The following is a 26,494-nucleotide window of genomic DNA, read 5'->3' as shown; positions in this document are numbered from 1 at the left end:
ACACAGATACACGCATCTGCCCGAACCTGAATTTACTTCTTCAATCCTCTTAGATCATTACACTTGGGGCCAATGGCATAGGCAGAAATCCCTTGATGGGCACTCAAATCCTCATAAAATTATCATAAATTCATAGCTTACCCAATACCCTACTGTAATCGATCACACACAACAAACCATGTAACATGTGATTTCGCATTACCGACCAAATAGCCTTTTAGGCCTATGTAAATCCATGACTCTTGCATTTCACATTTGACTCAAATAGACCCACACATAATACATCATAGCCCTACAATTAATAGGCTATGAGACTAGAACATAATGCCCTGATGTAACAGTAATTATCACAATAGGCTTGGCAACATCTAACTGGCTCATTGACAAGGAGCTAGTAGGCTAGGCTAGGATCAGTGACCAGGAGATAGTAGGCTAGGCTCAGCGACCAGGAGATAGTAGGCTAAGCTTAGCGATCAGGAAATAGTAGGCTAGGCAAATGTAACTATTTAACACTAAGAGAGAATCATATTGATGACTCCAAGTGTATGTAAACTTCCAACTTCAACTGTAGCGTAGAGACTGTTATATTTCGAAACATGAGTCTCAAGTTATTTATATGATTACACTGGTAATAGGACAGTTGTTGTAGCCTATTTCTTGCAAGGCACATCAGAGTATAAATGTGAAGAATTTGGAGAGGTTCTGGAATTGGCTATACCTGTGAAGTTTTCCAGGATTCTAAATAACAGATTTTCAAACTTTCTTCCCTGATCGTGATGGATTTTTGATACAAAGCCTATCTTTGGTAAAAAGTCCTCAAAAACGATTTGGGCTGCAGTTTTCCATGACTTATTTCTGTTGACGTAGGCTTGTGCAAATTTTGTAAAGTTATCTAAAATAACTCAAATGTACTCGTAGCCCCCTCTGCTTTTCTTCAAATGCACATTGTCAATTGAACTCATCTGGAAAGGAGCTGTAGACCGTACGTGTTGCATTGGGGACATAGTTCTTACACTGGATTTCATTTGTTTGATTCACTTACACACTTTAGTGATGAAGTGTTCAATGTCATGCTGCATGCGTTGCCAAAAAAAGCATTCTCGCGATAAATTCAACACTCTTTCTGTTCCTAGATGGGCCATTTCAGTGTGTAAGTACTTGTAAGTAAGTGTTCCGTACTGACTTGGTACCACAACTTTTATTCTTTTTGTTGTTTCTGTTTTCCTTTGTAAACATTCCCTGTCTTAGGTCAGTTAGGATCACCACTTAATTTTAAGAATGTGAAATGTCAGAATAATAGCATAGAGAATGAATTATTTCAGCTTGTATTTCTTTCATCACATTCCCATTGGGTCAGAAGTTTACATACACTGAATTAGTATTTGGTAGCATTGCCTTTAAATTGTTTAACTTGGGTCAAACGTTTCACAATACGTTGGGTGAATTTTGGCCCATTCCCCCTGACAGAGCTGGTGTAACTGAGTCAGGTTTGTAGGCCTCCTTGCTCGCACACGCTTTTTCAGTTCTGCCCACAAATATTCTATAGGATTGAGGTCAGGGCTTTGTGATGGCCACTCCAATACCTTGACTTTGTTGTCCTTAAGCCATTTTGCCACAACTTTGGAAGTATGCTTGGGTTCATTGTTCATTTGGAAGACCCATTTGCGACCAAGGTTTAACTTCCTGACTGATGTCTTGAGATGTTGCTTCAATATATCCACAAAATGTTCAATCCTCGTGAAGCCATCTATTTTGTGAAGTGCACCAGTCCCTCCTGCAGCAAAGCACCCCCACAACATGATGCTGCCACCCCCGTGCTTCACGGTTGGGATGGTGTTCTTCGGCTTGCAAGCTCCCCCTTTTTCCTCCGAACGTAATGATGGTCATTATGGCCAAACAGTTATTTTTGTTTCATCAGAGCAGAGGACGTTTCTCCAAAAAGTATGATCTTTGTCCCCACGTGCAGTTGCAAACCGTAGTCTGGCTTTTTTATGGCGGTTTTGGAGCAGTGGCTTCTTCCTTGCTGAACGGCATTTTAGGTTATGTTGATATAGGACTTGTTTTACTGTGGATATAGATACTTTGTACCTGTTTCCTCCAGCATCTTTACAAGGTCCTTTGCTGTTGTTCTGGGATTGATTTGCACTTTTCGCACCAAAGTACGTTCGTTTCTAGGAGACAGAATGCGTCTCCTTCCTGAGCAGTTTGACGGCTGTGTAGTCCCATGGTATTTATACTTTCATACTATTGTATGTACAGATGAACGTGGCACCTTCAGGCATTTGGAAATTGCTCCCAAGGATGAACCGGACTTGAGGAGGTATACATTTTTTTTCTAAGGTCTTGGCTGATTTCTTTTGATTTTTCCATGATGTCAAGCAAAGAGGCACTGAGTTTGAATGTAGGCCTTGAAATACATCCACAGGGACACCTCCAATTGACTCAAATTATTTCAATTAGCCTATCAGAAGCTTCTAAAGACATTACATCATTTTCTGGAATTTTCCAAGCTGTTTAAAGGCACAGTCAACTTAGTGCATGTAAACTTCTGACCCACTGGAATTGTGATGCAGTGAATTGTAAGTGAAATAATCTGTCTTTAAACAATTGCTGGAAAGATTGATTACTTGTGTCATGCACAAAGTAGATGTCCTAACCAACTTGCCAAAACTATAGTTTGATAACAAGAAATTTGTGGTGGGGTTGAAAACTAGTTTTAATGACTCCAACCTAAGTGTATGTAAACTTCCAACTTTAACTGTACATAAGTATTCAGACCCTTTACTAGGTACGTTGATGAAGTACCTTTTGCAGCAATTACAGCCTCAAGTCTTCTTGGGTTTGAAGCTACAAGCTTGGCACACTTGTATTTGGGGAGTATCTTCAATTCTCTGCAGATCCACTCAAGCTCTGTCAGGTTGAATGGGGAGCGTCACACTCCAGCTATTTTCATGTCTCTCCAGCGATGTTTGATTGGGTTCAAGTCTGGGCTCTGGCTTTGCCACTCAAGGACATTCAGAGACTTGTCCCAAAGCCACTCTTGCGTTGTCTTGGCTGTGTGGTTAGAGTCTTTGCCCTGTTGGAAGGTGAACCTTCGCCCCAGTCTGAGTTCACAGGGAAGATTTTCATCAAGGATCTCTCTGTACTTTGCTCTGTTCATCTTTCCCTCAATCCTGACTTGTCTCCCAGTCCCTTCCACAGAAAAACATCCCCACAGCATGATGCTGCCATGACCATGCTTCACCGAAGGGATGGTGCCAGGTTTTCTCCAGACGTGACGCTAGGCATTCAGGCTAAAGAGTTCAGTTTTAGTTTCATCAGACCAGAGAATCTTTTTTCTCAATGGTCTGAGAGTCCTTTAGGTGCCTTTTGGCAAACTCCACATGGGCTGTCATGTACCTTTTTCGGAGGAGTGGCTTCCATCTGGCCACTCTGCCATAAAGGCCTGACTGGTGGAGTACTGCAGAGATGGTTGTCCTTCTGGAAGGTTTTGCCATCTCCACAGAGGAACTCAGGAGTTCTGTCAGAGTGACCATTGGGTTCTTCGAAGGCCTTACTCCCCCGATTACTCAGTTTGGCCGGGCGGCACTTCTAAGAAGAGTCTCCGTGGTTCCAAACTTCATCCATTTAAGAATGACGGAGGCCACTATGTTTTTGGGGACTTTCAATGCTGCAGAAATGTTTTTGGTACCCTTCCCCAGATCTGTGTCTCGACACAATCCTGTCTCAGGGCTCTACAGACAATTTCTTCGACCTCATGGCTTGTTTTTTTCTCTGACAGGTACTGTCAACTGTGGGACCTTGTATAGACAGCCTTTCCAAATCATGTCCAGTCAATTGAATTTCCACAGGTGGACTCCAATCAAATTGTAGAAACATCTCAAGGATGATCAATGGAAACAAGATGCACCTGAGCTCAATTTGCAAAACGTACTAAAAACCTGTTTTCGATTTGTCATTTTGGGGTATTGTGTGTAGATTTTTGAGGAAAATGTTTTATTTATTCAATTTTATAATAAGGGTGTAACGTAACAAAATATGGAAACAGTCAAGCGGTCTGAATACTTTCCAGATGCACTGTATGTCAATGGGTTATTTTCACTGTACACTGTCACAGAGGGAGCATAAAAGAGCTAATCTCAGAACCGTTCAGTCACTGTCCATCTGAGGGCCAATAATTCCAGTTTCCCCAAGTGAGGGTGATAGTTTCTCTCTGCTTGTGCCAGGGTGCGGGAGACATATCCAATGACTCTCAGTTCGCCACCTCCCAACCCCTCTTCGGAGGCATCAACGTGCAAGATAAGGGTCCATAAAATCTGGGTAATGAAGCACATGTGCATTAGTCAACACACTCACCAACTATTCTAATGCTATCTGGTGAGCATCCTCCCATATAACCTTCTGGTGGGACAGCTGCATAGCTACCATGGGCCTTCGCTTCCCGGATGCTGGGGTCCCAGACTTCACTGCTAGTAAGTCATAGAGACATTTTGCGTGTTGTGAGAAGTTCTGTACATAACCCCTGTAGTACCCTAGAAACCCCAGTAGTTTCCTCACTTGTTAGTGGCCTGTTAACCTGTTCTTGCACTGCTACAATTTCTTTAACAACCATTCTGTAATCTTCAGAATAAATCATTTTTACAAAATAATGGACCTCATTCTGGAATAGGGGTCCGTTATTTTACCCCATTTATTTTGCTGCCTGATTACCCGACGGACATCTTCCACATGCTATCCAAATGAATGACTAAAAATAAGCACATCATCCAAATATGTTATACAGATTCGATCTCTTATACCCTCTAAACTTTCCTCCATGCTTCGTTGCAAGGCAGGGGGCTGTTTGATAAGTCAAACGTTATTCTGTTCCATTCATGTAAGGCCCAAGGAGGGCTGAAAACAGTGTATTTTCTGGACTCCTCTCCCACAAAGCATTGATGGTTTGCCTTTCATTGATCTAAAACTGTAAACCATGAGTTTCAACCCAAACCATCAAGAATTTCCTGTATTCGGGGTTTGGGTTGCCTTTCCAGAACAGTCTTCTTTTTCAATCCCCTGTAATCAACACAAAGTCTTAAACACCCATTTTTCCATACACAGACCGGAGGTGATGCAGTGGTAATTCATTTTATATTCAGGAGCCTCTGAAGGTGACATTTCTCCTCGGCATACTGAAGGGGCCATTGTGTTTCTTTTCAACTGGTATGTTATAAGTTAATGTTATCTCAATTTGGAGATTTTTAATGCACCCTATGTTCATGTCATCTAGGCAAAAATGGCTGATTCCTCTCTGAGCATCTATTTGACTAATGCTTGTTGTTCTTAGCTCAAGTGCTGTACATCTACAGGTGGTTCCCACCACTCTGTGTGACAGGTGTCAGTGCCAGGCTTCGGTGGGGATCTGTCATGAATGTGTGCTATAGTAACCTTTCCTTCACTGGGTGCTGGAACCAGGTGACACGCTACCACTGTCTGTAATGCCTTTATCACTGACATTTTCAACATGCCCATGATTGAGTCTGCAATACCAACATGTTTCAAGCAGACCAACATAGTCCCTGTGCCCAAGAACACAAAGGCAACTTTCCTAAATGACTACAGACCCGTAGCACTCACGTCCGTAGCCATGAAGTGCTTTGAAAGGTTGGTAATGGCTCACATCAACACCATTATCCCAGAAACCCTAGACCCACTCCAATTTGCATTCCACCCAAACAGATCCACAGATGATGCAATCTCTATTGCACTCCACACTGCCCTTTCCCACCTGGACAAAAGGAACACTTATGTGAGAATGCTATTCATTGACTACAGCTCAGCGTTCAACACCATAGTACCCTCAAAGCTCATCGCCAAGCTAAGGATCGTGGGACTAAACACCTCCCTCTGCAACTGGATCCTGGACTTCCTGACAGTCCCCTCCTGTACTCCCTGTTCACCCATAACTGCAAGGCCAGGCACGACTCCAACACCATCATTACAGTAATTGTATGTGTGAAATACAGAGATGAAGTAGTCATTCAAAAATCATGTTAGACACTATTGTTGCTCACAGAGTGAGTCCATGCAACTTATTATGTGACTTGTTAAGCAAATGTGTACTTTTGAACTAATTTAGACTTGCCAGAATGAAGGGGTTGAATTCTTGACTCAAGACATTTCAGCTTTTCATTTTCAATTCATTTGTAAAAAAGTAAAAACATTATGGGGTATTGTGTGTAGGCCAGTGACAACAAATCTCAATTTAATCCATTTTCAATTCAGGCTTTAACACAACAAAATGTGGAAAGAGTCAAGGATTGTGATTCGTTTCTGAAGCCACCTCAAGGCGTTGTGTGTGTGTCTGTCACATCTTGGTTGTTGAGAAACCAGCCCTTCCCCATGAACTTCCAGACACCAGAATGTATACTACAAAACAATGTGGACACAAGCGGCAGTTGGTGACGTTTAAGATGAGGGAGGAATATCATTTGTTTCTATTACCTTCACCCTGTGCATGCAGGAAGTGTGTGATCAGAAGAGACGAACCAACACGAGGCTCTGTGCAGATGTCGAAGTCATGTTCCGTAAGGTAGAAATTCTTCCATAACAAAAAGTGCTCTGAAATGTCTCTCAAAAAATAAAAGGAAGGCTCTGCAAACATGACGTAGCATGTGACCTGAGAATGAAATAACCTATTTTTTTCTTAAGAGTCATTCGTCCTGTTTTCTAATCTCAAGTGGTTATGCTTTATTGTCTGCAGTACCACCTGTTTCAAGTGTTTCCAAGAAGCCATGCAACCTAAAAAAACATTGATGTAGTCAAATAAAATTTTATACAATTTGGCCGAGAGAGAGAGAGAGAGAGAGAGAGAGAGAGAGAGAGAGAGAGAGAGAGAGAGAGAGAGAGAGAGAGAGAGAGAGAGAGAGAGAGAGAGAGAGAGAGAAAGAAAGAAAGAATGCATTTGCTACACACAAATGACCCGTGACTGATGTGGTTCTAACCCTCCCTTTCACTGATGTGGTTCTAAACCCATCTCCGGTTCTATCTCTGTCTTCAACTGATCTAGTTCTATCCCTTTCTTTAACTGATCTGGTTCTATCCCTCTATTTAACTGATATGGTTCTATCACTCTCTTCAACTGATCTAGTTCTATCCCTTTCTTTAACTGATCTGGTTCTATCCCTCTATTTAACTGATCTAGTTCTATCCCTTTCTTTAACTGATCTGGTTCTATCCCTCTATTTAACTGATATGGTTCTATCACTCTCTTTAACTGATGTGGTTACATTCCTTTTTTTTAACTGATGTGGTTCTAACCCTCTCTTTAACTGATGTGGTTCTAACCCTCTCTTTAACTGATGTGGTTCTATCACTCTCTTTAACTGATGTGGTTCTATCACTCTCTTTAACTGATGTGGTTCTATCACTCTCTTTAACTGATGTGGTTCTAACACTCTCTTTAACGGATGTGGTTCTATCACTCTCTTTAACTGATGTGGTTCTATCACTCTCTTTAACTGATGTGGTTCTATCACTCTCTTTAACTGATGTGGTTTTAACTCTCTCTTCAATTCTCAGTCATGTATTTATGCCACACAATATGGGATTAGGTTAACAGACATACACAATGCAGCCCAGATATACACCTTTGTATTTACCAAGCTCCATTTTAAAAGTAAATTGTACTACAAATGGCCCTGCAGCCGACTTATGTCTTCTTCAAAAAGTCTGCCTCTTTTGCTTTGTGTTATTGGGCAGTCACTGTTACAGCTTAAAATTTATACAATTTAGATTTTTGTCACTGATCTACACACAATAGCCAATAATGTCAAAGTGGAATTTTGTTTGTAGAAAATGTCCTACATTAATAAACATTTAAAGCTGAAATGTTTGGAGTCAACAAGTATTTATTAACCCATTTTTATATGGAAAAACTAAATAAGTTCAGGAGTAAAAATGTGCATTACAAATCACATAAATCTCATGGACTGTGATGCTAGTGGTTAACATGATTACTCAATGACTACGCCATCTATGTACCCCACACATACAATTATCTGTAAGGTCCTTAATTCAAGTAGTGAAGTTCAAGCACAGATTCAACCACAAAGACCAGGGAGGTTTTTCAACACCTCGCAAAGAATGGCACCAATTGGTCTCCCAAGTGGTGCAGCAGTCTAAGGCACTAAAATCACAATGCTGAGGTACCACTAGAGCCGTGGGTTCGATCCCAGACTATGCCACAGCCGGCCGTGAGCAGGAGATCCATTGGGCGACGTTAGGGCAGGGTTTGGGGGACTGGGATTTACTTGTGTCATCGTGCTCTATGGTTAGTGGCTATATTTCTTTACAGTTATTTAGATATGTAATTGTATCGGTTAGTATTGAATTACGCTTTTGACTGCAAGTTCCAGAATGCCTTGCGACAGGAATGAGAGAGATAACGCGCCAGTTATGTGCAGGTGTAAAGTGTTAAGCTGACCTTTTCGCTAGCATCTTACTTTCATTGCTCTGTAGAATCTAAAGTTGTTAAATGTAACGTGAACAAGTATTATTACTAAAATAAGCTTTCATATCAAACCCGACGTCCCGAGTCATTACTTTGAAGACAGTTATTCTAAATGATCTCATTCAGCCCCACTTGACAGTAGAAGCATCAAACAACGTTCTAAAGCCTATTGACTTCTAATCGAAGCCTTAGGAAGTGCAAGATGACCAATATCCCACTGTATCTTCAATAGGGGCTGAGTTGAAAAACTACAAACCTCAGATTTCCCACATCCTGGTTGGATTTTTTCTCAGGTTTTTGCCTGCTATATGAGTTATGTAATACTCACAGACAGCATTCAAACAGTTATAGAAAATTCTGAGTGTTTTCTATCCAATACTACTAATGATATGCAAATATTAGCATCTGGGACTGAGTAGCAGGCAGTTTACTCTGGGCATGCTTTTCATCCAAAGTGATGCAGCCCAAACAGGTAAGGAAACTGCTCAGGAATTTCACCATGAGGCCAATGGGGATCTACGGCATCGGTGTCCCTAAACCGGGACGGTTGTTGCTCAATATTCGATAATGTGACTAGAAAACGTTGCGAACAACAGCCAACTTTCCGGAACATGGACATGTCTTATATGGGCAGAAAGCGTATATTCTTGTTAATCTACCTGCAATGTCCAATTTACAGTAGCTATTACATAAAAAAGTTTGAGGATAGTGCAAAACAACAAAACACTTTCATCAAGGCAACTGGTTTGATACATTCACATCTGAAGGTAAATAATGTACTTACACTCAGTATTCTTGCTCTGATTTGTCATCCTGAGGGTCCCAGAGATAAAATGTAGTGTAGTTTTGTTTGAAAAAATTCATGTTTATATTAAAATGTAGGAACTAGGCAGTACAGTTTGACCCCACTCCTGTCTCTGGCTCCACACCCTTCCCGCCCGGCCATCTAGATGTGTGAAGGTTAGTGTCTTTTCTGTAGTGAAGATAATAGTTCGTCATGTATGACATTCCTGGGAGTGTGTACATTTAAAACCTTTATTACCATAGGACTTGTATATGTTCTCTATAGTTATGAACTTGAAAATGTATAAGTTGACCAATTCAGCACATTTGAGCAAACTCCTGGCAGACTTGATGCAAAATAATGTGTAGGAGGTAATACTTCACTGGATCAGTCTGAAATGTTGCACAGACACACTGCTACCATCTTGTGGACAACATCTAAATTACACATAGGCTCCTGTTTTAATAATGTATGGCCTTTCTCTTGCTTCTCAAAGATGATGGAATTAAAAATATAGAAAACGCATATTTTTTTGTTTGTACTATCTTTTACCAGATCTAATTTGTTAAATTCGTCTACATAAATTTCACATTTTAACAAATGTCCAAGTGTTTCCTTTCAAATGAATATGCATACTGTATCCTTGCTTCAGGTCCTGAGCTACAGTCGGCTAGAACTTTCTTCTGACACCGCCTGTTATAGAGGTCAAGAAAGCTCGGCCCCAGTGATCTACTGGGCCTAACGCATTACCCTCTATAGTGCCTTTACCGTCGGATGCCAAGCAGTTAACATACCAAACAGTAATGCTGCCAATCAAGATACTCTCAGTGGTGCAGCTTTATGACCTTTTGAGGATCTGAGGGCCCGTGCCAAATCTTATCAGCCTCCTGAGGTTTAAGAGGCATTGTCATGCCCTCTTCACAACTGTGTTGATGAGTTTGGACCATGAAAGGTCCTTAGTGATGTGGACTTTGAGGAACTTGAAGCTATCGGCCCGCTCCACTACCGGATGCCACAATTGCCTAGTTAGAAGTTGTACACATGGGCCTGATGTGACAGCTCAGAGCTTCTGCTCCTAACTGTTCATATACTTTTCTTGGGTGGGAGGAGGAGGAGGCAAGGATCAAGGGGTTTACTGATGGTGAGAATTGGTGGTCTCATCATTGAACATTAATTTGCCTAACAGTTTTGATTTATGTTCATCATAATCGATTACACCCCATATTATGCTACTTAGTAATAATATAGAAATATACTTTTCATACTACAAAAACAAGCATACAACGTTGTAGGAGATTTCTAAACTAAACTTTATTTTCAATTGAAGAAACTTATTTTGTGGAGTGATTGATACTACTAAAGGACAGAAGGAAACTTAAAAAGAGACAATTTCATGGCATTAATTAAGGAGCTTGATGGAGGTTTGCAAAATATATAATATATATTGCGTTTTTGGTTTTGGTTTTGAATAAGAGAGATCTTTATCTTTAGTGTTCAGAAGCTATGTAGTGCTCATGTAGTGTGTGAGCAGTGTATGATGCTATGTGCTTCTCATTTCTTCCTTTGCATTTTCCCATCTTGGATATATGGATCTATCTACACACTTTCCCCTGCTGTCGTTGATATCCCCATATAGTTTTGTACTCCATATGTTGCATTAGGTATTGTATAATTTGAATGACCATCATGCAAAAACATCTCACACATTTCTTAAACTAACTTGAGGTATTATTCGTATTGATGGTATCGCTCAGAATATGAACTGGTATTTTTCAATGTTGAGTGCGAGTCACCATTTTCTACTGCGTGTATAAATTGGAACACTACTTTCTCAAAGAAAAAAAACAGGATTTAATGTTTCATTCAAAACGTTTATTTAATGACAGATAGAAAGATAAATAGATAGATTTACAGGAATAATGAACAAACGTATAAAGCAACATGTAAAGTGTTCATATGCCAAAACTGTTATGGGGGGTGGATTATCTTGGCAAAGGATATATTCTCACTAACAGAGATGAAAACAAATTTGTGCACAACATTTGAGAAAATTAAGCTTTTTTTGATTATGGCACATTTCTGGGATCTTAAAATTTCCGCTCATGAAACATGGGGCTAACAGTTTACATGTTGTGTTTATATTTTTGTTCAGTATAAATATAAGATTACTGTTTATAAATTTAATTTGGGGTGCAGGTTTGTAAATTGTTACTCACATGGTAACTCATACTATAAATGTTTTATGAATAAATTATTCAACCCAATTACATGACCCAAAAAAGAATTATATTTAAAACAGTAATGAAGAAAATGTACTTCTACGTGTTTTACATATTGGATTGAATATTAACAAGATAAGAAGTTACAATGTTTTTAAAACAGTGCAGTGCTCAGCATTACTTCATCGGCCCCTTTGACACACTTCAGTGATTTGCCCAAAATAACTCAAAGTAAATATCATAAAGGTATTTGGTATTTGGTCTTGGTGAATTTAAAAACAGATATAAAGTAGTTACAATCAGTTAATAACTAAAAATGCAACTATGATCAAATAACACAATAAAAAAAAGGAAAGGTTTTCTAATCTTTCAGTTATTTTCCATATTAATCTAACAGATAAAACATGTGCAACCTGCTGTGTGCAAGATGCAAATAAATAAGTCATGTCTTTGAGAGCCTATATGGTTAAGTATAAATACAGTCACTTGAAAGAAAAGGTATATGCATTTAATATTCATAAGCAGAAAAAAAAACTATATGATTTCTTAAGGAATGTCACAAATATCCTACTTGACATCAAAATGTACAATTAGGTGTGTTTTGTTTGTGTATGTACTTGGGGGAATGTACATGAAATACATATATATTTTGGCAATTAACACAGGCACAATCCATTGTGCATTCTTCTGCCAAAGCAGGTCCTTAATCTTAAGGCTGTCTCTATGAGAGCTGGAAAATCGTTCATTGGTGAAAAAAATGCCATAGGAGCTATGACACAGGCTATTAGTTAGCCAGCAACTGTACCATTAGCAGTGCCAAAGTGAGAGGCAAGAAAGCCAGACAGAAGGAAGTGGGTCGGGGAGCACTTCCTGAATTGACTGATGACTCTGAAAAAGTAGGAAAAATAAAGATATGGTTCAGTGAATGATGAAAGTAGATTGTCTTTTCATGTTTCAGTTCAAATGTTGACTTTGCTCTTACATATTGTGACGGCCCTGAATTATATTGAGCCGTCTCAGTGCTTCTCCTTCCAATAGGGTGCTTTCCCTTTAATTCCCAATTAAATAGCCAGCATCAGCTGCGCAAAAGTGGCGTTTGTGATGGAGACGTGACTGAGGATGTGTTCCCGAAACTTCTCTATTCCGGTTGTTTTGTTGCTGTTAAACGTGTGTTTTGTAGCCTGAGAGTTTACCCAGGATCGGATCCACTCTTTGCGTCCGTGGACTACTCCTCTCTATTCTTCGTGGCCTTTCTCCGCTGGAGATCTGTTGGCGGATTGGATTGTCTGACTGACCGACTGACTACCACCTTTTTTGTATACGGTATTTCATTTGTTTTGATATGATGTATACGGTGATGATTTATGTAGTTAGATGTAGTTGAGGAATTAGTAAGAGCAGATACGCTTTAAAGTTCTGTGGTAAAATGGTTATATTGATTGTATGATTTAATACTGGGTTTACGCTACACGGAATGAACGGACCAACATTGCGTGACAAAAGTCACTTGAGTTCACTGAACTCCTTTACCGGGCGGGACTCTTTTTAGGCCCGAGGTACAGGACATTTCTGGAGGAACCAGAACTCATTGTGTTATATTATTATGTGTGTGTAATCCATTGATGTTGCTAATACAACCCACGCAAAAGAATAGTTGTTTTTGAAGTTCTTTCAATGTTTTAAGGGTTTATGAAAAGTTGATTTCCCTTCTGACGTTTACATAAGTCCTTTGTAATGGTGTAGACTTGACGGACCAGATGGGACTCATTCCCTCCCAAACTAAAAGGAGAAACCAATGTTTTCTCTGGTAGGCACAACCTACCTGGCACCCCTATAAAAAAATAACCTCAAGTCAAAACCGTTACATAAAAAATGGCACCCCAGATGGGACAGCTCAACATTGAGAACTAACCAAAGCAAATATTTTGTGTGGAATTAAAACAATGGATTCACCCCAAGATAATGTGCTCATCCATTTCATACCTGTCAATGGGAATACACAGGGCCATTCTGACCATCAAGCTGACAACACAAATCATAATGGGAATGGAGATAATGGAGTTGATTTGGGCCAGAGCCCTGGGAATCTGAATGCTCGGTCTGGACCACAGGCCACAGGAGGTCTAACCAGTTACTCACTTATTGACATGGATCTGTGTGAAAGTACTGAGCCAGCCCTCTATCTGACACCCAACCTTCCTCCATTGTCTGGTTTATCTCCAGAGGTTGTAGTTTTACAACTTCAAGGTGACATCCTTGATATTCGTCGGACTCAACAACATCTCCAAACTCTTATCCACGATAAATTCAAATGTCTGAGGGAAGAGCAACAACAGAGTGCCATGGAATTCAGAAACTCACTGAGCACTCTAACCCACACGCTGACAGAGCTCAGTGAGAGTGGAAGACGGGAAATTACTGGTGCCATGGACAGGCAGTTTGACTACCAACGAAACCAACTCACTGCCACTCTCCAATGGCGCCTGCAACATCATCACACTGAGGTCCTCAAGGACGTTAATTCTGTTTTTTCTCCCATGGTTAACACTGTAGACCACTTGCAAACAGAGCTCTCTAATTGTGTTAAAATGTTGGATGACGTGTCTGTGGACATGGCCTCCATTAAACACAACTCCTTACACAGAGTTTCTCTAGTGTCCACTTCTGTTCAGACCACTGAGGGCCAAGCTGGCACCTCTGAAGAGCCAAGACAAGGCCATGCTACAGCCACCCCTTGCAGGATGCAATCCACCATGCATCCTGGTGTTCATTTTCATTGTCCGATAACTCCCTTCCCCTCTACTTCCTCAATCCCTCCTAGCTCGTTTGTTCATGGTGATTTGAGTAGACGTCATGTGGGGGCGATGCCCATTAAATTGCAATTTCCCACCTTTGGGAAAAAAGATGACAGTCCTGATCCGCTAATGTACCTAGAAAGATGTCGTGACTTTCTTGCCCTCAATCCCCTGGCTGACGAAGAACTCCTTGCCACATTGAGGAATGTGTTGCATGGGACAGCTCGAGACTGGTGGGATGTGGCACGTCTCACCACTACCTCCTGGGCTGACTTTGAGGCCAAGTTTTCCTCTGCATTTCTGTCTGAGGACTACACAGATGAGTTGGCAGACAGAGTCAGGAATCGAGTACAAAGAGAGAAAGAGAGTATCCGTGACTTTGCATACGGTTACCACTCCCTGTGCAGAAGGTGGAAACCTGGCATTGAGGAGGAAGAGGTCATTAAATTGATTTTGAAGAACATCAACCCACTACTAGCCAGTCAACTCCGAGAACGAGTCACCACTGTCGATGGACTGGTTCGCTTGGGACAGCAGTTTGAGAAGGACAGAGAATGCCAACAGCAATATGACCAAAGAAAGAAACAGACACCCAAACCGTTACCCAAGACAGACCATCAACAACAGCCAGAGTCTCAAGCCATGACCCCTCTCATGTTCTGTTGGAGATGTAGCCAAAAGGGACATTCTTCAGCTACATGTCCAAGACCGTATCAAGAAAACCCTTCCAGAAACCACAAATCACAACAGGCCAACACACCTAACTCTCTTCGCAGGAATGACCATCCTTCTCTGGGTGCTTTAACCAGAGCTGAAATCCCAAGAGTCACTGCCTACGCCCCCCCATCGACATCCCCTTCCTTTCAGTTCATACCGCACCAACTGGTGTTACCCCTGTCCATAGGCCCATGGACAGGAAGAGCCATCCTGGACACCGGGTCATCCTACACACTGCTCAATGAGAAACTGTGGAAGGAGGTTAAAGGTCCGCAATACAACTTGAAGCCGTGGACAGAAGGTCCACTCTATCTGGCGGATGGTGAGGCTAAACGACCCCTTGGATGGAGTGAGGTAGAGTTCCGCCTGTGTAACCGCTCCTATATGATTCCTTCGGTGATCCTACAAACCAAGAACCTTGCTTTTCCTGTCGTGTTGGGAATTGATTTCATGTACTTCAGTGGTGTCCAGATTGATATCGCACACAATTGCTACTGGTTTCCATACAATCCGAGCAAGAAGCATTTCTTCCAATCAGAAGCTACGAAGTTACATGATTGGGGTTCAAATATGGCAGTCTTCTCTGCCGTTGCTCCGTTACCACTAACCCTTGATAATCCTTCTGACGATCTCCTTTTACAGGCTGTAAGAAGAGCTCAGCTGGAACATCCAAGGGAGTTAAGGCTGTTGGAACAGCTGCAGAATAATGCTGATGTATGTACTTCAAGGCTAGGACGCACCGGGCTCCTGAAGCACAAAATATTCCTTACACAGGAAATGCCGATCAAGCAAAAGCCATATCGTTTGTCCCCAGCGAAGCTAATCATCCAAAAGGGACTCATTAATGATATGTTAACACAAGATATAATAGAACGTTCCTCCTCTCCTTGGGCTGCTCCTGTTGTCCTCATCCCAAAAAAGACTGGTGGTCTTAGATTTTGTGTGGACTATAGGAAGACCAACAATGTTTCCCAGACTGATGCCTATCCTTTTCCTACCATCCACGAGATCCTGGAGTCATTGTCTGGCGCTGTTGTGTTCACTACCCTTGACCTCAATAGTGGTTATTGGCAAGTTGAGATGGACCAGGAAAGCAAGGACAAGACTGCTTTTGTCTGTGCTGAGGGCTTGTTTTCCTTTAAGGTGATGCCTTTTGGATTAAAGAATGCACCTGCCACTTTCCAAAGACTGATGGAGATTGCGTTAGGTGAGCTCAAAGGGAAGATCTGTTTCGTCTACCTGGACGATATAATTATCTACTCCCAGAACAGAGAACAACACTTTCAAGATCTTCAAGCAGTGTTGGACAAGCTAAGAGAAGCTGGTCTGACCGTGAATATGAAGAAGAGCAACTTCTGCCAAACTTCCCTGAAGTTCCTTGGCCATATTGTGTCTTTCGACGGCATTCATGTGGATCCTGAAAAGACCAAGGCGGTACAAGATTTTCCTGTGCCAACCACACTCAAGGCCCTTCAACGGTTCCTTGGGATGGCTGGATGGTACCATCGGTTTGTGTCGAACTTCTCCCAGGTGGCAGAACCCCTCAACGCGTTGAAGCGAAAAGGAGTGAAATTCCTATGGACGGCAGAGTGCCAGACATCCTTTGAAACCCTGAAACGACACCTCGTCACACCTCCCATTTTAGGTCATCCCAACTTTGATTCCCCTTTTGTTGTTTACACTGATGCAAGTGATGTTGGACTTGGTGCTGTCCTAGTCCAACAGACTGGACTTGGCACTGAAGAAGTGCTAGCGTTCGCCAGTCGGACATTGAATGGAGCAGAACGGAACTACTCCACAACCGAGCAAGAGTGCCTTGCAGTTGTCTGGGCTTTGGAAAAGTGGAGGTACTACCTGGAGGGAAGACACTTCACTGTGGTCACTGACCATTCCTCCCTTGTGTGGGTGTTCAAGACCAACAAACCAAGCACCAGACTCATAAGATGGGCTCTACGGTTGCAAGAGTTCACCTTTGCAGTAGAATACAGGAAAGGAAAATACAACACTGTTCCAGATGCCTTATCCAGAGCTCCTGCTTGTGGCAACGGTGGCCCGCATCTTACATGTGCTACTGTCCTGTCAAGCAGTCGAGACTCGCCCAAAGCAGACTTTCCCATCTCTGATGAGACCATATGGAAAGCCCAACAGGATGATCCAGAAGTACAGGCTTTGTACCAGACTATCCTGGAAGATGGAGAAAAGATGGTCAATCCTACCACAAAGCTGACCATCCTGGAAGACAAAGTCTACCGTGTTGTACAACTACCACACAGAACCCTCTACCAATTGTACATACCTGAAACTCTACGCCTACAACTGCTTCAACATTTCCATGAAGACCCATTAGCTGGTCATTTGGGCAGGTTCAAAACCTACAAGCGGTTGCAAGCGTTACTGTACTGGCCACATCTGAGCATGGATGTGAAGTCACACATCCGAAACTGTCAGGTTTGTCAAATGTACAAACCAGAAGGTAGAAAGCCTGCTGGCAAGTTGCAGCAAACGGTGGTTACCCGACCTTGGGAAATGCTAGGAGTGGATTTGATGGGTCCATTTCCTAGAAGCTCCAATCAGAATGTGTACATGCTTGTGTTTGTTGATTATTATTCAAAGTGGGTGGAACTCTTTTCCCTGCGTCAGGCTACAGCAAGGACCGTCTCTAACATCCTTACGAAAGAGATCCTGACTCGCTGGGGAGTGCCTGATTACATCCTGTCTGATCGAGGTTCCCAATTTGTCTCTGATCTCTTTGAGGAGACCTGCCAAAGATGGAACCTGAGACAGAAGTTGACCACGGCCTATCACCCACAGACCAATCTCACTGAGAGAGTAAATCGAACCTTGAAGACAATGATTGCTTCCTATGTAGGGACCCAGCACAAACACTGGGACAAGCACCTTCACGAGTTTCGATTTGCCCTGAATTCTGCTGTGCAAGAGTCCACTGGAGTCACACCTGCAGAGCTGAACCTAAGTCGTCCCCTCCGAGGACCCTTGGATATGGTGCTACAGCCCCAGCAGATTACTCCAGACGCTGCTTGCTATGACCAGGTAGTCCATCTCCATGACTTGAGAGCTCTTGTCTCAAAGAACATGACCCAGGCTCGACTCAAGCAGAAGAGAAATTATGATAAGAACAGACGAGACATGCAGTTTCAGCTTCGTGATCGGGTGTGGCTTCGCTCTCATCCTTACTCGAAAGCTGAACAATTCTTCTCTGCCAAGCTCGCTCCTAAATGGCAAGGACCATATAGGATTGTGGAGCAGATGGGCCCTTTGAACTACCGAGTGGTGAAAGAGGACACAGGTGAAGATATGCGCGTTGTCCATGTCTCACGCCTTAAGGCCTGTTACCCCTCGGCTGAGGAATTGGAGGCGATTGAGCGCCGCAAGATCTTGGATATCTTTGAAGAGGAAAGTGAGGAGACTTTTCTCGGATTCCCAGACCCAGAAGTCTCACACCTTAAGGCCTGTGACCCCTCAGCTGAGGAGCGTGAGCTCCAAAAAGTCATGAGAATTTTTGTAGAGGAAAGTGATGAGGAGACCTTTCTCGGTTACCCCGACCAAGATGTGCCTTCCAGGGCAATGGTCGGCTTTTTCCAGGGGAGGGGGTGTGTGACGGCCCTGAATTATTTTGAGCCGTCTCAGTGCTTCTCCTTCCAATAGGGTGCTTTCCCTTTAATTCCCAATTAAATAGCCAGCATCAGCTGCGCAAAAGTGGCGTTTGTGATGGAGACGTGACTGAGGATGTGTTCCCGAAACTTCTCTATTCCGGTTGTTTTGTTGCTGTTAAACGTGTGTTTTGTAGCCTGAGAGTTTACCCAGGATCGGATCCACTCTTTGCGTCTGTGGACTACTCCTCTCTATTCTTCGTGGCCTTTCTCCGCTGGAGATCTGTTGGCGGATTGGATTGTCTGACTGACCGACTGACTACCACCTTTTTTGTATACGGTATTTCATTTGTTTTGATATGATGTATACGGTGATGATTTATGTAGTTAGATGTAGTTGAGGAATTAGTAAGAGCAGATACGCTTTAAAGTTCTGTGGTAAAATGGTTATATTGATTGTATGATTTAATACTGGGTTTACGCTACACGGAATGAACGGACCAACATTGCGTGACAAAAGTCACTTGAGTTCACTGAACTCCTTTACCGGGCGGGACTCTTTTTAGGCCCGAGGTACAGGACATTTCTGGAGGAACCAGAACTCATTGTGTTATATTATTATGTGTGTGTAATCCATTGATGTTGCTAATACAACCCACGCAAAAGAATAGTTGTTTTTGAAGTTCTTTCAATGTTTTAAGGGTTTATGAAAAGTTGATTTCCCTTCTGACGTTTACATAAGTCCTTTGTAATGGTGTAGACTTGACGGACCAGATGGGACTCATTCCCTCCCAAACTAAAAGGAGAAACCAATGTTTTCTCTGGTAGGCACAACCTACCTGGCACCCCTATAAAAAAATAACCTCAAGTCAAAACCGTTACAATATGTGTAGTTGTATTGTGACAATTAATACATACCAACAATGACGCTGCCCGGTAGGATTTCCAGGGAGGTGGAACTGATGGCGAAAGTTGTCTGTGAGCTGCATGCGCTGGGAACCAAAGATTTGTCACTGAACACGAGGGTCATGTTGGTAACTACAGATCCACTCCTAGGAAAGAAAATGGACAACCCACAGAAATCATTATCATCACTGTCATAATCAAAGTATTCAAGTCGGTAATGAGAATTCATACTTACTTGAATGAGTTGACAATGGAACGAAGGAAGCTTGGGGTTCTAGCAAAAATCTTGTTCACCTGCATTGAAATATTAAAATATGATTATCAAAGCTTAACAGAGTCAAAGAGTCAAAACACCAAGCGCTACAAGAAGGTGCCCCAGACTCGTCTGCTAATTGGGATACTTTAGCTGTTTTTTTTCTGAGAGAGGGAAATGGTGTAAATCAAGAGGACTTGATGTGTTCTGAAAAATGAGATGTTGAGGATTATAATAAATTACGCTTTGATGTCATAGAACAAAGCCCAGACTGCTCAAGATTGACCTTGAAATTGGATGCCTGTCCATGTCGTAAAGACATCAGGAAATCCCATAATCCCATAACAACAGATACAAAGGTTGCAGGTTCAATACCAGTTGTAGACACTAGTCTATTAGGTTTTTGTTTCAACTCTATCCCAAACATTAACCGTTAACTTAACCTTTCAGAATGAATGCCTAAACATACTGTTTTAACCCTATCCAAAACCTTAACCATTAAAATGTGTCATGCTATACATGAATGCTGACATACAATACAACGTCAAATTTCGAAGTTGCTCCAAACTTCAAATTTCAAAGTTAGGAATACGCCACTCAAAAACAGACTTGTATTATTTGTTTCATTAGTCAATTGTTGATATAATCCTCAAAATGTTTGCATGTCAGCAATCACATTTTCAAGATATAAACCTCTTGAAACTAGGGGGCACTATTTTCATTTTTGGAAAAATAACGTTCCCAAAGTAAACGGGCTATTATTCAGGACCAGATAGAATATGCATATAATTGACAGCTTAGGATAGAAAACACTCTAAGGATTCCAGAACTGTTAAAATATTGTCTGTGAGTATAACAGAATTGATATTGCAGGCGAAAGCCTGAGAAAAATCCAATCAGGAAGTGACTCTTATTTAGAAACCTCTGCCTTCCTATGCGTCCCTATTGAGCAGTGAAAGGGATATCAACCAGATTCCTTTTTCTATGGCTTCCCTAATGTGTCTAGTGTCACAAGACATAGTTTCAGGCTTTTATTTTGAAAAATGAGCGTGAGCGACAACATTGCGTCAGTGGTCAGCTGGTGGCTCTCAGAGTGATATGTTTCTCTCGCTCCTACTAAAAAGCCAACTGACCCGGTTGATATATTATCGAATAGATATTTGAAAAACACCTTGAGGATTGATTATAAAAAACGTTTGCCATGTTTCTGTCGATATTATGGATCTAATTTGGAATATTTTTCGGCGTTTCTCAGTCAAACGTGAAGAACAAACAGAGCTATTTGGCTACAAAAATATTTTTTATGGAAAAAAGGAACATTTGCTATCTAACTGGGAGTCTCCTGAGTGAAAGTATCATTTCAAAATCTGAGATGACAGGGTGATTAACAAAAGGCTATGCTGTGTTTCAATATATTTAACTTGTGATTTCATGAATATGAATATTTTCTAGTAATATTTTTTGTCCGTTGCGTTATGCTAATTAGTGTCAGTTGATGACACTTCTCCCGGATCAGGGAGCGGTAGTTCCAAGAGTTAACATTCAAAATACAGAAACACAGCAGGTATGATCCATTTTGCATCATAAGATGCTGTGTTTGCTTCATATGATGCTAAATTCATCAAACTGGCTATATTTCTGCATTTAAAAGTTGTTTAATATCTTAATGACTTGATTACTGACATACAAAACTGTAAATATTTCCCATGTTGTGCACATTGTACTCTCTGTTGCCCATAATAGCTGTTAGGCAGGCACAAGGGTTCATAGGTAGGCACAAGGGTTCATGTTCACTAAGAAAACCGTAAAAAAAATCTGGACATTGTTCTCAACGGGGAGGTCCAAGAGTACGATAACTTTGTACTGAATAATCTTTGGTTCTATCTAACAATAAGATGCCCACTGATATCCAGTCTCTTTGGTGTGGTGTGTATTGATGAAAAGGCATTTGGATACTTACCTCTGAGACCACTTTGCCAGCCAGAGCCTTGAATGCTGAAGAGGACGGGTTGGCAAGATCCGAGGTGAATATCTCATTGAGACTGAACCGAAGAATCAGGGTTCCTTCACTAGGAGAAGGAGGGTCAGTTGGTGCGAAAGCAGTGGTGGTGGCTGCTGCCGGACCAGTGGTGGTGGTGGCTGCTGCCGGACCAGTGGTGGTGGTGGCTGCTGCCGGACCAGTGGTGGTGGTGGTTTTTACCGGAACAGCGGTGGTGGTGGATGCTGCCGGAACAGCGGTGGTGGTGGATGCTGCCGGAACAGCGGTGGTGGTGGTGGATGCTGCCGGAACAGTGGTGGTGGTGGTTGCTGCCGGAACAGCGGTGGTGGTGGATGCTGCCGGAACAGTGGTGGTGGTGGTTGCTGCCAGAACAGCGGTGGTGGTGGATGCTGCCGGAACAGTGGTGGTGGTGGTGGATGCTGCCGGAACAGCGGTGGTGGTGGTTGCTGCCGGAACAGCGGTGGTGGTGGATGCTGCCGGAACAGCGGTGGTGGTGGTTTTGGCCACTGCAGGAGGGGTCGTGGTGACATCTGCCAGTGTGGTGGTGGTCACAGCTGCAGTTGGAGCAGCAGTTGTTGCAGCTGAGGTGGTTGCATTAGTCATTGTAGTAGCGCCTGCAAAAATGCAACATTCAATGCAATGTTTACATTTTGCAATTAATAAAAAAAATATATATATATATTGGTCACATACACGTGTTTAGCAGATGTTACTGTGTGTGTAGCGAAATGCTTGTGCTTCTGGTTCCGACAGTGCAGCAATATCTAACAAGCAATATCTAACAATTTCACAACATTTTCCGCAAACACACAAATCTAAGTAACGAATGGATTTAAGAATATATAAATATATGGGTGAGCAATATCAGAGTGGCATAGACTAAGATACAGTAGAATATTATAGAATACCTTAATAAACATATGAGATGAAGTGCCTGATCAGTTGTGTTTTGGGATCTCATGAAGGACAGAATAACAACATAACTGTATATTTGAATGTATATACAGTATTTCCCAGTTGTCAGGGTCATACCCACATTTTGGGGAACTGATATGATTAAAATTGAAACCATTTGTGAGAAGATGTAATGTGCTGGTGAGTTACCGTTGCTCTGATATCTAATAGTGCTTCCCAGCTGTAATAAATAACACGTACATTTTCTGGGCTAACAATGTGAGAAAAAATACATAAAAAAACTAAACACTGCAAAGTCTCCTAAGAACTAGAAGCGAGGCAGCCCTATCTTTCGGAGCCATCTAGTGTTTTGAGTGTGTGAGAATAGGTAAAGCGATGTGTTGATGAACTGTCTTACGTAAGACCACAATGGAGGATGAATTGATAGGTAAGGTCAGGCCAGACGTGTTGGAAGTAATGGCAGTTTGTAACGTTTGTGCTACCAGGCTATCGTTAGGCACTGAGCTGATGTTGTTGAATATCAACGTAGAATCCACCACAATTGACCCTGACCTGAAAATAATATGAGAAAAATGTTAAGAACTTTTACAAGCATTACTTCAGTAACAACCCACTCCCAAGGCATACAAAATAACAATACTCATTGAAATGTTATTTTTCTCCATCATCCACACTGTTTCAAAGTCATTCAGATGATAATTATGTACCCACCTGAAACTATTGACAACAGTTCGAAGGAATCTGACTCCAAATAGAGCCTTGAACAAATTATCCAGCTGAAAAAAAATGTATACAGAAGTTATATGATAATAACAATTCAACAATGTAAGGCTGGTATCAAGATGCCATATGATGAATTATGACGAAGATGATCATGATTATGATTTTTGTCATGCCTCTTTCAAACAACTAACGACACTGTATTAAATTGAATGAAAGTTACCTGTGTAGTCACACGATTTGCCAAAGCCAGGAACTCTGGTGACCTGCTGTTGCTCAGAGAGCTATTGAAGGTAGATGTCAGGCTGAACTGCAGTGACAGTTGTGGGCTGGTCAGTGGCGCCTCTGTTGCACGGGATGCCGTTGTATTTGGCACTTGGGTAGTTGGTACGTGCGTAGTTGGTAATGGGGTAGTTAGTACTTCGGTCAAATTGGTTATTGGAGCGGTTGGAGCTAGAGATGTTTTTACTACTGCAGTAGTTGGAGGAACTGTTGTGCTGACTACTGGGGTAGTTGGAGTTGCTGTTGTGTTGACTATGGGGGTAGTTGAAGGAGCTGTTGTGTTGACTATTGGGGTAGTTGACAAAAAAGGGGTTGTAGTTGATAGTTTTGAAGTTGTATTGCTTTGTGTTAGAGGTCCTGATGTGACATTGACAGCACTTTGGGCTGATGTTAACACATTTATGGGCGCTGATGTTCCATTGGGCACTATGTGTGTTGTTGACAGGTTCACAGGATCCGATGTTGCATTGACAACCATGTTTGTAGTTGACCTGTTTGAGGGGGCCGAAGTTGCGTTCATGACCGTATATGGTGTTGATATTGGAGGATCTGGAGTAGAAGTTGTAGTTGTAGCTGAGGTTGAAACGACTCCTGGAAGACAGCAAATCATCAGATACCATTATGTGTGTATAACAGAAGATGTATTGATCTTAAAGAAAAAAATAAACATTAAGCATTGCACACAGCTTCGACAACATCTGATCACTGTTAACGATCAGAATTTTATTGTGACATGACAAGATAGAATAGATTACTTGATGTCCAATCAATAATCGTTTATAGGAATTTGTTTCAGTTGTTATAATATTCTTAGAATGTTAAACAGTTAAGTAATATAGAGACCAGATTAATATAATTAATTGAGTATACTCAAACATAGGAAAGTAAAATGCAGACATATAAAGAAGTGCAGCTGCATGATAACTTGATATTTGAAACACCTGAGGTAGAGAGAGTGCTTGGAAATACTAAGTAACTTAGAGTTCAGAATATTAAGGTGTCGTACTTGTTGCCACGATAGAAGTTGTGTTCAGTGGGAGAGAGATAGAAGAGCTGTTGCTTGAGATGTTCTCTATCAAGGTTTCAACAACTGCACTGGACTCAGGGACTGAGCTGTCATTGTTAAATATCAGCTTAGCATCTACCACAACCGAACCTTGACTGGAAAACCAAAAAATGAAAAACAATTAATATGATACCAGTAAAGCAGAATCATATTTAAATGCTATGACAATTATGAACACTTAAACAAAATAATGAGTTCCCTTTAAAATAATTGATGAATACAATTATCTTAAAATGTATTCCAATAATGGCCCAAAATAAAAATAAAACTCAAGAATAACTACGTACCTGAAACCTAGAACCTCTGTGCGATTAAAACTGGATCCATATTTGTTTCGATAAACTTTGTCCAGCTGTAAAAGTAATATAAGCAATTTTAGCAATTTATCTTGAGAACTGAAACGTTGACATAAACAATTTGAGGGAATGTGTTTGACATAATGACAAATATAAAAACTTATTTGGGGGATGAAATGCCCCTTTAAGAACCTGACAGCAGTACAACTGAAGATGAACAGTATGATTGAAAGACTGGAAAGTAAAACAGTATTTACCGCTGTAGCCACAGTATTTGCTAATTCTTTGAACTCTGGTGAAGAAACATTTTTCAAATCTGCTTTGAAGTTTTGCTCCAATTTGAACTCCAACTTAACCTCTGGTGGTGGAGGGGCAGGTTTTCTGATAGTGGTTGAGGAACCAGTTGTAACTGTGGTCAGAGCAACTGTGGTTGTTGTGGGAGTAGCTGTGGTTGTTGTGGGAGAAGCTAAGGTTGTTGTGGATTTAGCTGTTGTTGTTGTTGTGTGAGCAGATGTGGTTGTTAGGGGAGCAGCTGTGGTTGTTGTTGGAGCAGCTGTGGTTGTTATGAGGGAAGATGTTTTTGTGCTCGGAGCAGCTGTGGTTGTTTTTAGAACATCTGGGGTTGTTGATGGAGCAGCTGTGGTTGTTGTTGGAGCAGCTGTGGTTGTTGTTGGAGCAGCTGTGGTTGTTGTTGGAGCAGCTGTGGTTGTTGTTGGAGCAGCTGTGGTTGTTGTGAGAGCAGCTATGGTTGTTATGGGAGCAGCTGTGGTTGTTGTTGGAGCAGCTGTGGTTGTTGTTGGAGCAGCTGTGGTTGTTGTTGGAGCAGCTGTGGTTGGTGTTGGAGCAGCTGTGGTTGGTGTTGGAGCAGCTGTGGTTGTTGTTGGAGCAGCTGTGGTTGGTGTGAGAGAAGCTATGGTAGTTATGGGAGCAGCTGTTGATGTCGTAGCAGCAGCTGTGGTTGTTGTGGAAGCATCTAGGGATGTTGTGGGAGCAGCTGTGGTTGTTAGGGGAGCAGCTGTGGTTGTTGTTGGAGCAGCTGTGGTTGTTGTTGGAGCAGCTGTGGTTGTTGTTGGAGCAGCTGTGGTTGTTGTGAGAGCAGCTATGGTAGTTATGGGAGCAGCTGTGGTTGTTGTTGGAGCAGCTGTGGTTGTTGTTGGAGCAGCTGTGGTTGTTGTTGGAGCAGCTGTGGTTGTTGTTGGAGCAGCTGTGGTTGTTGTTGGAGCAGCTGTGGTTGTTGTTGGAGCAGCTGTGGTTGTTAGGGGAGCAGCTGTGGTTGTTGTTGGAGCAGCTGTGGTTGGTGTGAGAGCAGCTATGGTAGTTATGGGAGCAGCTGTGGTTGTTGTTGGAGCAGCTGTGGTTGTTGTTGGAGCAGCTGTGGTTGTTGTTGGAGCAGCTGTGGTTGGTGTGAGAGCAGCTATGGTAGTTATGGGAGCAGCTGTG

The 26,494-nt window shown here is 41.9% G+C and overlaps 1 protein-coding gene across 1 annotated transcript; it reads right to left on the bottom strand.

Annotated features, from left to right (window-relative positions):
• Positions 1-11,125: 11,125 nt before the first annotated feature.
• Positions 11,126-23,682, bottom strand: LOC139418829 (uncharacterized). The gene is made up of 6 exons (XM_071168559.1): positions 23,634-23,682; positions 23,402-23,466; positions 21,737-22,389; positions 19,759-19,817; positions 19,536-19,669; positions 11,126-12,382 (listed from the first exon to the last, which is right to left on the bottom strand). Exons 3-6 carry the CDS (start codon positions 22,376-22,378, stop codon positions 12,279-12,281), a joined length of 939 nt encoding a protein of 312 aa, XP_071024660.1. The 5' UTR covers positions 22,379-22,389; positions 23,402-23,466; positions 23,634-23,682; the 3' UTR covers positions 11,126-12,278.
• Positions 23,683-26,494: the final 2,812 nt, after the last annotated feature.

This window comes from Oncorhynchus clarkii, chromosome 10, assembly GCF_045791955.1.
Source record: "Oncorhynchus clarkii lewisi isolate Uvic-CL-2024 chromosome 10, UVic_Ocla_1.0, whole genome shotgun sequence".
NCBI lineage: Eukaryota > Metazoa > Chordata > Actinopteri > Salmoniformes > Salmonidae > Oncorhynchus > Oncorhynchus clarkii.
The sequence above is the reverse complement of the archived record's forward strand: the minus strand, read 5'-3'. Positions and strand labels throughout refer to the sequence as shown.

What these genes read in the sequence shown, in the direction of transcription:
- LOC139418829 (XM_071168559.1), bottom strand. Translation starts at nt 22,378, where the DNA reads ATGACTAATGCAACCACCTCAGCTGCAACAACTGCTGCTCCAACTGCA. An exon ending in CTGGCAAAGTGGTCTCAGAG is followed by an intron (nt 19,818 to 21,736) that starts GTAAGTATCCAA and finishes ATTTCAATGCAG; the next exon opens with GTGAACAAGATTTTTGCTAG. An exon ending in ACCGGGCAGCGTCATTGTTG is followed by an intron (nt 12,383 to 19,535) that starts GTATGTATTAAT and finishes CTACTTTTTCAG; the next exon opens with AGTCATCAGTCAATTCAGGA.